Source organism: Nipponia nippon, unplaced genomic scaffold (genome assembly GCF_047370975.1).
Source record: "Nipponia nippon isolate SJK-2023a ecotype South Korea unplaced genomic scaffold, ASM4737097v1 scaffold_1, whole genome shotgun sequence".
Lineage (NCBI taxonomy): Eukaryota > Metazoa > Chordata > Aves > Pelecaniformes > Threskiornithidae > Nipponia > Nipponia nippon.
The window spans coordinates 157,297,817-157,312,486 of NW_028262290.1; the positions used below are offsets into that span (position 1 = coordinate 157,297,817).

General features: G+C 37.8%; 1 protein-coding gene across 1 annotated transcript in view; it reads left to right on the forward strand.

Annotated features, from left to right (window-relative positions):
* PTPRN2 (protein tyrosine phosphatase receptor type N2) overlaps positions 1 to 14,670 on the forward strand; it is a 670,971-nt gene that overhangs the window by 620,798 nt on the left and 35,503 nt on the right. The window contains exons 17-18 of the mRNA XM_087729958.1: positions 2,040 to 2,117; positions 14,325 to 14,444. Of these exons, the coding sequence (XP_087586084.1) occupies positions 2,040 to 2,117; positions 14,325 to 14,444 (198 nt within the window). The remainder of the gene's footprint in view (positions 1 to 2,039; positions 2,118 to 14,324; positions 14,445 to 14,670) is intronic.

Sequence of the window (14,670 nt, forward strand, 5' to 3'; positions counted from 1 at the left end):
ATCAGCTGAATGTTGAGAACTATTTCCTCCATGACAGTGCTATTTGCATCATCCTTGATTTCTTCTGCCTTTATTTTCTGGCATGTCTACATACAAAAGAATTTAATTTCAGAAGAAATCCAAAGGAAATTACTATTTTTCTAAAGTTTGGTGTATTCACTGTTGGTTACATTTCCAAGTCAAGCTCTCGCCTGTTAGACAAGTGACATCATTTTCAAGTGGATGCAGCCTACAACAGTTTCAACTGGGAGCAGCAAGTCCTCTGCAGTGCAGGTCGATTTTTCTAAGCTAAGATTTTTAGTTCCCGTGTAGGAGAACGTTTAAGCACATGATTAAATCCTATAGATCTCTGTGGGATTCAAAACAAAACAACAGAAATTATTTCAACCATAATGGAGCAAAAAAACCCTTTAAGCCTGACTTTGCTTAATCACATTTGCTGTTGTTTTCAGCTGTGTTTAGTTCAGTGTCTCAATTCTTAAAAAAAACTAAAAAAAAGTTGCCCATTTTGAAATGTTTCCTAAGGGTTTTTTTTGCTAATACTGTTTTCTGAAGAAAGCTAGTTTTTCCCTAATCTCAAAATACCCACAGTAGCATATGTCCTGCTATCAGAATTGCTTTTGTCAAAAGGTAAAGAAAGCAAGGTTGAAATTTGTTGTGGGCAATTGCTTGTTGTGAAGAGTTATTTGCTAATAAAAGAAGCATCTCAATGAAGCTCGGAATAAAATGATGGTATTACAGACATCCTGGTCAAGGTTTTTTATAACTATGGGTCATGAATCAGAAGTAAGCTTTTATTCTAAATGGATTCAGTGACTTCTTTCTACCTGTGTTGCGCTGTCATGGAGAATTTTAATATTAAGTCCAGCTTAATTATACATCAGAAAATTAGAAACATAAAAGTGTTCTCTTCCTTTTTGCAACATTCATCATATTGTTGTTCTGTTAGAATAACTTACATCTGTTCTTTTATGGTTCTTCCCTCTTTTATGTTGCACATAATTATGAGGTGCCTTCTTTTACGCTGACATGTACCATCACTGGAAATTTTGATAGGCTATGAATAAATTCAGAGATGCCTCTTAATGCAAATGTGACTCACATTCATTCTTATTCAGATCTTTACTTATAGAACAGAATCGTCTATTGAGACAAATTCTGCCTTCAGCTACATGGGTATAAGTTAACTCTCGCCGACTTCAGTGTCACTGAGTCACACCCACACATCTGAGAGCTGAACTGGGTCTCTTTTCTTTATGTTCAAAGTTTTGTCTTGCCCAGTTCAGGGTTACAATGAGTTTGTTTGTTTTTTAATCCCATCAGCAGATCTTCTTTTTCAGCAGAATGTGTCCGAAGATTTAGAACCAAGAAAACCACCCATCAGTTCGAAAACATTCATTGTAACACACTAATCCTATTTACTCTTGATGGCTTTGTCTCTTAGATTCTTTATTTTTTCTGCTCAGTGAATTTTCTGCTCCTTCAATTAAATGTAATAATTAAGGTCTTTGAGCAGAACTTCCTCTATTGAGGCCAAATCCATGCATTTTGATAAATCAGCTAACCAGAAAAAGCCAGAAACTGAATTTGTTCCCCATTTTTGCTGTTTTTTAGTTACATGTGCCCTTGACAGGCACAGTGGTAATGGAGAACATATTTAGATGTGTGGAGCATTCTTAACACTCAGTGCAGAAAAATGTTTCAAATGGCTCCTAGGTTGCTATGAAACCACAAGTACTGATCTCAAATAAATGCCTTTGTCAACCACCATAAATGATCTTATGCTGCATATTGAGGACATAGGACGTTGCTCATCATGCGTGCTGATATTCATCTGGTAGCATCAGTCCTTTGTGGAAAAAGGTCTCCTCTGAGCTTATAAATAGAAATAAAATTCTTTGCTTGCCAATAAAGGATGGAGGGACATGACAGTCCTTTAGGAACTCCCTTGTTTCTGCCTTCGCATACTTTCTGTCTCTAAAACAGCAAGGGATTTTCTTTTAAATAAAACCAGTCTGTGTTCTCTCTCCGTATTCCAGATGGACCATGACCCCCGAAACCCTGCATATATTGCCACCCAGGGCCCTCTCCCTGCTACTGTCGCTGACTTCTGGCAGGTAAGTTAAACATCTCTTTGAAAACTGAGTTTTTGTTACAAGTCAAATGTTTTCCTGTGCTTCTAGAAATGTGAGGTGTATAAAAATTTGTTGTGCTTGAGTCACAATAGGTGGAAAAACCTTAGTTCAAATGTTTTTTTTTAAATCTAGTACATGGGTATTAAAGACATTTATGTATATGACAAGCCCTGCTAAGAAATAGTTGATCTGGAAATTATATTGAAAACCTCAGGCCAAAGTATTCATATTTTAGAGCCAAACTTCAGGTCAGGTCTCCATAATTAAACTGCTGCCAAGGACTGGATGATTTTCAGAGGTCCTGACCTTCTTAAGAGTGTAGCCAGAATTCATTGTCATTCCCCAGATCAAAAAGGACCTAACACTATGTGCTGTGAATTTTTCCATTGAAACCTACGTCTCACATGTCCCAGTTCCCCAAAATGCTTAAATTCTTATGTATTTTCCCTACCACAGGTAGCTGAGTTAAAGGCTGAGTTAAGACCGTGCTGCATAAAGTTAAGTAGGTGCATAATTTTTTGCAGGATTGGGGCTAAAGGCAGTAGTTACTGATGCACAAATACTAGCTTACTTTGCATGCAGTTTTTTTACGTGCTCGTGCAGCTCTTAGATTTGGACATACACACACTGCCAAGCTAGGTGTGTGCGATTGTGTGACGGATATGCTGCATTAGATATTCCTTTGTAAGTATAAAAGTGTGCCTGAAAGCTTACTGAAGCTGTTTGGGGAGGAGGTCAACTTGGGCTTACTATCAACAAGACCATATGTTTTTATTTTTTGGTTTGCATTATGAATTTAGAAACTTTTATTCTGAAGATAAAGAATATCTTCATAAAAATTTCAGAAGTGCCATTGTATTTTAGGAGCTTGCATCACTTGAAATCATCTCTCTTCATCTGCATCACTTGCTCTATGATTAGAAAGTGTTAACTGCTCCCCATTAAAGACACTTTTCATGTCACAATTTCCTACTGTCTCTGATGAGGAATCAAGACATTTTCAAAAAGTTTGTTTGATTTTGAGTGCCTGGATACTTAAATGCTCAGTCTGGGATATTTTGGGCCTGGTTTTTAGAAGTCCAGAGCAAATTCTTTCTGCTTGAAGTCAGTTGAGCTGTTGTTCTCGTTAAATTTTCAAGTAACTTGTGATTTTTGTCTTCAATATCTTTTTTCCTTTGGTGAGTGGATTCCTTATCTAAGGCATGATATTTGAAAATGTATTTCTTACATTAAACATGCAAAAAGAAATAACATGTTAGCTATTCTGTAATGATGTTTTATGGTGCCTAAGGCCCAGGTTTTTTAATTGTATATTTTTGCATATTTGTATATTTCTATTTTCTATATTTTTACCTGTAGCTGCACCTTTACATGTTGAAAAAAATGTATGTTCTCATTTTTAAAGGAGTTATTTAAAGAACAAACTTTGTATAAGCACTGCTGCTGACACAGAAATCGGAATTAATCTTTCCAACATAGTGTGAACGATATATTTTGTTCTCCCTTTCTAATTTGAACAGTTAGGCAAACTCTTTGCACAGACACAGAGTGACTAGAACTGAAATGTTATTTCTTTGTTCTGTGAGCCAATCTTCTTCATTCCAGCTTTGTACTCAAAAGGTCTCTTTCTTGACTTTCCTTCTTCATGCTATTTGTGAACGGAGAGTCTTCACTTTCCTTCACTTTCCTTCTGTTCTTCTTAGCTATTTCTCCTCCCAATTATCCATCAGTGAAAGTTCACTCCATCTCCCCACCAGATTTAATGTATACATCTCCACGGAAACCATTTGGCAACTGTGGATCAGCTTCTGCTCAAGTGTGGCTATGTGTCCATTTTTGATGTGCTATTCTTTTATTGTTTCTTCTATTAGGTTCCATAGAAAAGTCTGTTTCTTACCTTTATTTTGATGATGTCTGTTACTTCAACATAACAATCTACCTATGTCAGATTGGTCCATCACCCACTTTTCTATAAGCTGAACTTCCTACAGATCACATGTCAATGTGCCGGCTCCTGTTCTAAGCTTTTTGCACAACCCAGGGTATCAACCAGGTGTAATAAACAGGCCAAGAGAGATTAACTCCTTGCAGACACTGCATCCATAACCGCTGAAAGGTAGTAGGTCCATTGTACAAGTCAAAAGCCATGGCTTGAAGTTGTTGTGGTTTATACCCAGATGCAGGAGCAAAGTTTATATCCATTTCTGACCTAATAGTACCTATTTTAAGGTAAAGCATGGGAAACCTGGACTTGCTATGGTAAATAGAGTATTAACTCCTGTCAGGGCAGAATTCTTTGATGTCTACTTGAATACAATTTTCTGTAGTTTATACAGACCATGGTGCTGCCACGGGGGGATTGTTTAAAGATTCAATTATTCATTCCTGACACATCTTCTCAGTGGTTCTCCTCCCTCTCCCTCCTCCACTTAATACCAGCTGTTGCTGAGCTGTGTTGCTTTTTTCCTGTTTTGTGTGCTCAGTGAAGCAGTTTTCTGACTGATAGTGAGAAGAGTGACTGACTCCAGAGAGACCTGGGACTCTGTTCCCTGTCTAAATGCACAATGTCATGCCTTAGCAAGTCCAACAGAAACTCTTGGAGCTTGGCGTGACCTTCTATGGCAATATTTACTAGATGTATCGCTTCCTATTTTTGCAGAGACTTAGCTGCTAAGATTCCCAAGAGCCTGGTTGCATGGTGGGCATCCGCCACTCCATTTTATCTTGGCTGAAAGGCTACCCCAGCAAGAAACTGTTATAATTGTTTCCACTCCTGTAGGCATTTCAAGCTGATTTCTAGAAAACACTTGTCAACAAAGCGTTTGTTTTACTTGAAAGTGTAAGAAAACTTTCTTGGCATTTACAACACAGCTGATATCTGTAATGAAATCCAAACTGCTCCTGATTTGTCCTGACTGTCTAGATTTCATGCTTAAATTCCAGAGACACAGTTTCTAAACCTAGTTTCCCTTAAACTTACATTTGATTCTTCCACCCATCAGTGACTGTGTCTACATTAGCAAGCAGTGTGGCCCACTAGGAGTGGATTTGTAGAGTGTCACAGTACTCACTCTGTAGGTTTTACTTTAGACCAACTGTTTGGTGGTCCAATGGACCAAATGCCTGTTGGCAGGGGAGAGGGCTACCGATGCTTCTGGAGGAAGCTTCTTCCGAAAGGAACTCAGTTCCTGATCTCATGTCTGTCATCTACATGATCATGTGGTCACACCCATTATCTCTATTTAAGACCAAACAGATGATTTAGTTTTGGATAATCTTTTTTCCTAGTTTTATTGGCAGGCCCCTCTGAAACCTGTTATGTTGATCCAGTGCCCAGTATTTTTGTGCAAGTGCTATTAGACACTTAGCAATCAAATTCCCATTTACTTGCCCAGATTTGACAAAGATCATGGTCAGCTCAGTGTCTCCTCTTTCCCAAACTGGGCAAAGCTTTTTCATAAAACATTGATGATGCTTTGTTCAGGCTCATCTTGTTTAGCATTCTTACTACTGGTGAGCAGATCCATGCCTAGTACCACTATGGGTCTGGAGGGGGACCAGTTTCAATCATCTCACTAGTGACCACTTCTTAGAAGATTATGTCCTTTTTGGTAAGGTGAGGAAGAAGGGCAGGTATTGTTCTTCAGTACCATCTAACTTGAGCTGCTAGAGCTGGCCATTAGACTCAGCATTTTCTGTACACCTTTCTATTCATTTGGGTTTTCATGTTGACCTGAGAGAGATCAGCTTGATGGAAGTTTTTCTTTCAAAGACGCCGTCTTTGAGCTGGAGGTAGTCCATGCTCCTGTATATTGGTCATTTTCAAATGGTGTTCAAATTTCTATGTATTGTAAAACTAATAATGATAAAAAAGGCAAGAGTCTTACTCTGGCTTTTCTAATGGCATTGTCTGTGTCCCTCCAGTTTACTTCTCCAGCTCCTTACATTCTTGGCATAGCTCCTCTAAGTCATCGAGTGCCAAGTTAGTTCGAACTTTCCTGGCTTACCTATTTCTTTGAAAACTTTCTAGCCTGCAGGAGTTGTGTTGTCAGTCATCTCATTGATCTGTTTTGCCACAGGGCTTCCTAATCTGTCTGGATACTCTGTGTTTGCGGCTCAAGCAGAGATTTCATCTCTGCCTGCATGTCATCTCTTAGACCGCTCTGGAAATTTTCCAGCTACTACTTTAATTAATTTTGAAAAGCCTCCAGCTGATTTAAGTCTTCTTTTAATTTCATCTGGTCTTGTTTTCATCTCTTTTTACCAATTACTATTTCTGAGAGATACCTTCTTCATTGATTCTATTTTCGTTCAGTGGGAATTCCACCTCACGATTCCCTTTCTTGAAAACTAGATGCATCTCCTCACATGGTATTAATCCATTTTTACCTGAGTGGTTAAACAATTTGCCAGGTCTGTGGGTTGTTTTCTTCTCAGCTGGAAAGAGAATTCATCCTCAGGATAGGGTTTTGCTTTGATATAGTTCCATTTTATTTACAAAGAAAGTACAGAGTTTTATTTCCTTGAACAAAGACAGAATCAAATAACAGGCAATAACTTCTTTTTTCCAAACCCCATTCACCCAGTGTTTTACCCCCAACCTCTCTTTCAGCTTTTCTTCTACCAGGATCACAATGCTAGTTTTTCGAGCTGTGCTGCTGGTTTCTTTATTCCTTTTACACATTTTTGCTGCTTATCTGGATTAATCATCTTGCCTTGATTAATGCCTCTCTCTCTCTGCATTAAGCATATCAGTTTCTAGAGAAACTCATGGGTCCATATGCTTCATGTTTCTCTTGTTTTTGATGATAACTCCTGTAATTTCAGTTATCAGGCTCCATAAAAGAGTTTGCTTGTTTCTTACATTTATCTTGAATGAAAGGTGATGATTTTGTCCAGCAGCTTCAGTGAGATTTCACTCAGCTCTTTCACATAACGCTATTAAAATTCAACATCTCTTTGAACATAATTCAAAAGAAAGAGGATGTAGAACATTTCTGATCTATAACAAGTTTTCGCAGCAGGAGTTCCATGTTGTGAATAATTCTGGAGGCATAAAATTTTATTATTTTCCGTATGTGCTGGGTTATAATTCCATGAAGTATTTGACATGAAGTACATGTCTTAACTTGCAAAATACTCTAAGAAGCAAGGGCTGATAATATGCAAGAAACTATTCCTGGGAGTTAGGATATTTAGAACCAACTGTCCTTGCACTGAAAAATTGTTCTTAATTATGCCAGTTTTATAAATTGCACGTCTACTAAGGTTCATCATCTCCAAATGGAGATTTCTGTAGGAGGCCATAATTTTTCCGTCTGGAAAATACCCCAGATTATACCTTGCTTTCATAAATGTACCCACATTTGCCCTCCTTTCCCCTCCCCCTTTTTGGAGGGAAGTGCATTTTCATGTTTCGTTTTTTTTTTTTTACCATAGTAAGTGAAATAGAGGCAGGGATCAGGCAGTTCCTGCCAACTGACTTAAGAGGATGTGCTTTAGTTGCATTAGAAAACAAAATGACATATGTTATATGTTTTTGTAAGTATTTTTTGTCTTTCTGTGATGTCCTCCCTCCATGACCAACATAATATGTATATGAATATTATATAACTTCTGCAGAAGGAGTAGAGAAATATGGTTTTCCTCATTTTGCAAATGTTCAATAAGGTTCAAAGCACCTACAACGGTACGTCATGAGATTAAATACATTCAACATTTGTAGTTTGGACCAGAAAATTCCCTGGCTTTTGCCTGAATAGATCTGTAGTTCATGCTAGATAGTTCCCCAGATGCCTTATTTCCTGAAGGGCTCCAGTCCGGCAGGGATGACAGAGCGGGTACCACTCATGAACAGCACTGAGGCGGACACAGGACAAGGAAGGCAGACTTCAGGTGCTGCCCCTTTGTGGTCAAGATGCTCCTCCAGGAAGTGAGAAAGAGCTTCATCCTACATGTTCTGAATCAAACCCATGCTTTTCATTACCCCATCTTTCCTCCACTCTTTGCCAATACATTAAATACTCTTGAAATTGGGAGTGCTCTTCACCGTTCTTGTTAAAGTTGGGCATCTGTTGCCAGCAAACAAAAAGAAAGCTCACTGGAGTAGAGGTTTCCACTGTTGTGATTATGGCGAGGGGGAGCCCTCATCTCTGCTCCTTTGATTATTTTCTATTTTTATTGCAAGACTATTAAATGTAAAGTGCAGAAAGAGTCAAGAATAAAGACCAAAGCCCTAATTTGAGCCAGGGAGTTTGGTTGCCATTTGCTTTTCGTTGCCCTCAACCCTGCATTTCTTAGTCTAAAACTATTTTTCGACTATTTTTTCTCTACCCATATTCAGGAGTATATTATTAGACTCAGCTCAAAAACTGACTATTATTTTCCTCCCAGATCACACCAGCATGTTAAGAACCCAATTCCTGAGTTGCAGTCTTCAGGATATGATAAATCTTTGCATGTCTGTTTGGCAGCACTTGCTTTTCTCTTCCAGTTTTTGAATTCAACAAAAGAAACACAAAATGCTCTCAGTTGATTGTTTCCTGTGTAAAAAGGATTAGTCATCAGCGATCTCCAAGGGCAAATCCCAGTGGGCAGAAGACCATGTCCCTGTAGCTGAATGAGTCTCCCTGCAAAATCGGTGTTCCAAGCCCATGGACTAAGTAAGAACAACTGTACCAAACCCTCCCCTGCTCTAATTGCTGGTTTCTGTGCTCCCAGTTCAGCATGTTTTGTGAGTGCTGAAATTAATTTACAGACTAAATTATTTTTCTGCATTTTGTTCTTCTGTGCAGAACACAGTGCTTTCAAGCAGTCTTGATTCCCAAGTTTTATTTTCCTTGCCTGGAATGGGACTTCCTGCATGTCTAATCAGTTCTCACCTTCAGAAAGAAGAGTAGATGAAAAGCGACACAAAGCAATTCAATGTGTAAAATATGCATATTTTAATTTAATAAAAGAAAAACAGCAAGGGAGAGATAGGCACAGAACAGTAGCCCCTAGAGCTCTGGTAACTTGTCAAGCCATGTGAAATAAATATAGCATTAGGAATTCCATAGGCGTTCAGTAAAGGAGTGTGCATTTACCATGCTCACTTCTAATTACAGCTCCAGTTGGAGAAGGTACTTAGAAGTGGTCCTTTTAAAATTTCTGGCCCTTTATTGTGTAGGTTCCACCTTTCCAATACCGAAGTGAATAGCTAGTTACTGGTGATTTTGGTGGACTCTCCCTCTTTAACGTGATATTGTCAGCACTGCAATACTAAGTAGTGCTCATATTTAAATTATTTAATAATAAGGCTTGAGTTAGGAGTCTACTGAGAAGAATAAGAGCAGTTTATGTCTCTCTGAAAAAGCAGAAGTTATTGCAACACATATAGTCATCCTGAGTTTGCCTTTCCCATTGACTTCCAAACAAGTGCTGCTGCAACAGCAGGGACATAACACACGGAGCCACTCTGACAGCCACGTATTTATGGTCCTCTCTGAAGTCATCTTTTCAACTGCAAGAGTCAGATAATTTTTTAATTAAACATAGGTTGTTGATCATTAATTTTTCAACGTACAGATTTGCTTAGCTGTCTGGCACAGCTATGACTTTGTAAATGGCAGCTCTGACTCCCAGATTTGGCCCATTTCATATCAAAATGCTAAGTCATTTTCAACCAAAAGGTTTTGCAAAAAAGGTTGCTTTTTGACTGGCATACATTGTGAAGTTCTAGTTGATAACAAAAATCTGAATTTCCCTGCAATTTTTTTTTTTTCAGTTAAAAGCTCCTGCTTTTTTTTTTAACCCATTAAAACATTGGGTTTTGGTTTTAAACTATTCCAGAAAATACCATTTCTGACTGTCTCCATTCATACAGTGTTTCCTGTTTCCAGTGGAGAACTTGAAAGAAGTCACAGCTGAGTTAATGACTTTCAAGATATGTAATGGGGTGAATATTTTCTGATCCAGCAAGGGTTAGTACCTTGCTTTGTTGTTGTTTTAGGAGTTGTGTTTTTTCATGTTGAGTTTTGATTATCATTAGAAATTGTTTGGGTTTTGTTTGCTTGTTTGTATGCGTTTCCAAATAGTTGCATTTACCAACTATCTGGGAAGCCTAAAAGACTGAAAAGGTGAATTCTTTAGTTTACTGGAGATCTCTCCCAGAAAGCAGCTGATGTGATTAGCCTGTTATTTTTAGTGAACAGGCTGGACTTAACTGATTATCCCATCTATTTTCTATGTTTAAGTCATCACATTTTAGAAACTTCTCCACCAGTCCCCGTCAAGAGAAGAGTGTCTGGTCGGAGCACATGTCTTGTCATTTCCCCATCACTGAACTAAGGAAGAAAATGACTGAAAAAGGGATTTGGGGCAGATCATTGATTATAGAAAGAAGCATAGCAATGATGAAGTGTTTGCAAAAAGCAAAGGGATTCATATTAACTGTTTTATTTACAAGCTAATAAACAAGGGAATTTTAAAATACAAGCTTTCAAAAACTGGTGTTTTATTGGATTTGTGGCAGTGTTGTGGCACTGATTCTCCTATTTGTGACTTTACTTTTTTCCTTACTTGAAAAACCAATTCTGTGCTCCTTTGCAAGTAATTCATACTAAGTATAATTCATCCCAATGCGGAAGTCCTTTGTATGGGACTGGCATGCTAGATAACCACAGCATGAGGTCTCTACACATGGTGGATTTCATCAACAGGGAATCCTGCAGATGTCAAACGCACTGTTCATCTTTGGGTTGCGGGACTCAGCCTTTAATTTGCAATAAATGGAGAGGGATGGTGTTATTCTTGTCTAAGAAATGTTTTGAGAATGATGCATACAGCAGAACCTCATTAAAGATCATTAACATGTTACTCTCTAGGCTGAAGGTAGACATGTCACACAAAATTATATACTGTCTTCCCCTTTCAGCAAAGCATGCATTGCAGAGCTCTGTAGTGAGCTCCTATATGTAACTCAGACTTTATCACTTCCATTCAGAAGACTCCATTCAACATTTCTTCTTCTCCTAGAAGTATTACCATAAATTACAAACATGAAACTGCCTGTGCTAAGTGATCTAAATAAGTTTCATTTTATATATTATATTTGTTATATTAAATATATACATATATATAAATATTTTTACATATAGTTTTTACTAAAGTCTAAGGCTTAATTTTACTGGGCTCTACCTAAAAAGAAAAAGCTCTGCCCTGAGAACCTTATATTCTTTTTATTCTTTTATCACATGCATTGACTTACTTTCTATTGTGAAAGCATACAAAGTTCAGAATTATGTGAGTTACTGTGAATTTGCAACTGAACCTCCTCCTTTATTCTCCAACCCCAGCTGAAATGTCTCTTTGGTAACCAGAGGCACTTCTCCAATGGCTGTACTGGGATTGTGCAGACCAGGTTTGTGCTCCCTGTTTCTTCATTAATTGCGAAGACACACTCCTTGGGGCCACTTTCTAGCACATGGCCATGTCTGGACACTCTGAGCACAGCAAAGTGTTAGGTGTTTGGAGATGTGGCTTCTGAAAAACCCATCACCAAGTTAAAGATGGGGCAGTGCACAGGCAACAGTATAAAACTCTGTGAACTGCCTTTGAGTCATCCCGCTTCTGCATTATTTGGAAAGAAATCCAGATAACAGCCTGATGGCCTAATATTTAAGTTATCAAGGAAACAAAGAAAATGCTGTAGTCGTCCAGTCACAGGCTGTGAGTCTTAGTGAAAATCCCATCTCAATGGCGAGCACAGGAGATGCAGTGACAATTGCTTGTAACAGGGATGACGGCACTAGATTGTATTGCCTTCTTGATTTAGTAGATTTGACTTCTACATTTTCACACAATGACCTAAAAGAAATATTATACCCCAGAGTAACTTTGAAATTGTTTGTTTAAATTAACTTTCATTTGGATTTATGCTTAATGAAATCTTCAGAGATGCAGACAGCCCCTCTCTAATGAAATGCTGTATCTTTGAACCAATGAACAGGGTTGCCAAACTGTAAGGATTCCTCTCTAAACGAGGGGGCTTTTATAATGTTACACTTGGGTGGCACGAGCAGAGTGCTAGATGATTAGTTTATGGTCTAGATCATTGTATTTTTATTACACTCATAAAAACTGTGTTTCTCCTCATTTTCGTAATGGCTTCAATGAGCTTCTATACCTTCTAGAGGCACATTAAATCGTTATGTGATGAAAGTACTGATTTAGTGGGGCTAGTTTTAAAGTAAGATACATGTTTTGAATTCTTATCTTAGTCTGATCGCTGACTAAAAAAGGTGAAACTACATTAGAATGAATGAAATCTATATCATCTTCCTTACATACAAAGCAGGTTCCCAGCTGTGGCCTAAAACAAATGCAGTACAAAAAAGATACAAATGATAAATCTACATCTGTCTATAACATAAATTATCTATCAACTTCAAGTGTTTTTGCTGGTTTTGTGGCATTGTGAGTTTTTAACAGGAGGGTGAATGGATTACAGGTATTTTTAATTAAAAAATCTTTTTAAGGGGGAAAAAAAGAAGATAAGAAGGATTATTTTTATTCGTTACTTTCAGCTGTAATTTTTTTCCCCACTTCTGTTCAAAATTATAAATAACCCTATTCTGTGCAAACCATAGATTCATTTCTCTAAATAATTCTAAGCTGGTTTTAAAAGCTGTTTTAATTATGTTGCAAAATGAAAAAAAAAGAAGAAAAATGTTATTTGTTTCTCTATATGCAAGCTATTCTTAAAAGAGAAGACAACATCATTATCCATGAATGGGAAACCTTTTTATTTGATATGTAATTAAAAAAAAATAATCCTTGAATTGAATGTATCATCTCATCTTTGCACAGTTTAGACAAAGGCCTTTTTTGTTTACAAAATTTACATGTCAATACAGTTGCTTATAAATATTTCTGTGAAATAAACATAACCCTTCACAAAAAGAGCAGTTTACTCTTCATTCAGTAATTTTATATGCTAGCAAAAAGACAATGAAAGTTGTATGCAAATATAACATCAATGTACAGCATAATAATAACAGTTTTTAGTGATTATGCTGCTTGGTATTAATTCATAGGAGTCTTTTTGTTCAGCCATGGGCTGTGTTTGGAACAGAGATACGCCAGACCAGAGCATCTCTGCTTGTTATGCTGTTTGTGGGAGACATCCACAAATCCTTCAGTTGAGGATGTGCTGGATTCCTGTATCCTACTCTGTAGCTGGTCTAAATTATTAAGCAATCATGCTGGTAGTGAAGATACAGTTTTCCTCTGTTCCTGCTGTACCTGTGCTCTGTGAGTGCACAGTCTGCAGCAGGAGTTGGACTTTCCTTCTAACTCCAGGAAAAAAAAAGGAAAGTAAAAGGGGAAAAGACAGAGAGAAGGGTGGGGGAAGGAGACGATGGATGCGATAAAAATAAGGAAAGAAAATTAAAAGGAAAAAGAAAAAAGAAAAGAAAAGGGAAAAGGAAAAAAAAGAAAAATTAAGAAAGAAAATAAAAAAGGAAACATGGAAGGAAAGAAAGAAAAAAAGAAGGAGGAAAAGAAGGAAGAAGAAAAAGAAAGTAATGCACGTTTGCAACAAATCTTTTATAAATGTGCTTTTGCAGACATGATTTCTCCATCTGAGATGTTTCTGGAAGAACAGATTTGGTTTGAGTTTTTCCTGCCTTTTCCTCATTACTGTTGTTCAGATGCAACTTTTATGATTGTTTCAGCAATGCGGCAGTTTAGTAGCTTTTGCTACATGGTGAACTGTAAAAAGAAATAGGGCTGAGGACACAAACAGGTTTCAGTACCTGCGACTTCAGTAGGTCCATGCTGTCTAAGTATTAAATATCAAAATGCAAATACTTGTGTGTTCTGCAAGCATCGTTCAGTGTTCCCTTTGCGGGTCTAAAAGTTTGCCAGAAAAGCAGCTGAACACAGTACCAGGAGCGAGGAGAGATTTTGTGGAAGACCCGAATTGAAATCGCTGGAAATTCTTTAATATTTCATGGACGCCTGCAAAATATGGTGCCAGTTTATTCAGGGATTTGAAAGCAGCTGCAGAGTAAAAGTGTCTAATGAAAATGAAATAAATTTCCTGTGAATGGAATAAATTTTGATTGTGTGTCTGAGTGCGGTAATTATACATGTCACGCAGTAATTAGGCAGTCACAATGTGGCCACGGTGTCTTTCTTTGTCTGCAGATGGTCTGGGAGAACGGCTGTGTCGTTATTGTCATGCTGACACCCCTCGCGGAAAACGGAGTCAAACAGTGCTACCACTATTGGCCAGACGAAGGGTCAAACCTCTACCACATCTATGAGGTACCTAAACAAAATATCTGGTTGTAAACGTGACAGTAAGTGTACGGGTTGATTTCCTACGGGGCAAAATGGTGTTTAAGCCGATCTAACCTGAAGGTCGAGCTGAGGGCTCTTAAATACTCTTCGTGTGCCTTCAAGTAGTTTTAGATTTGTGAAAAATTCAAGCACAGGTTTAATAGCAAGGTAGTTTCTGCTGAATAAAATCCAGTAAATAATAAGCCAAGTG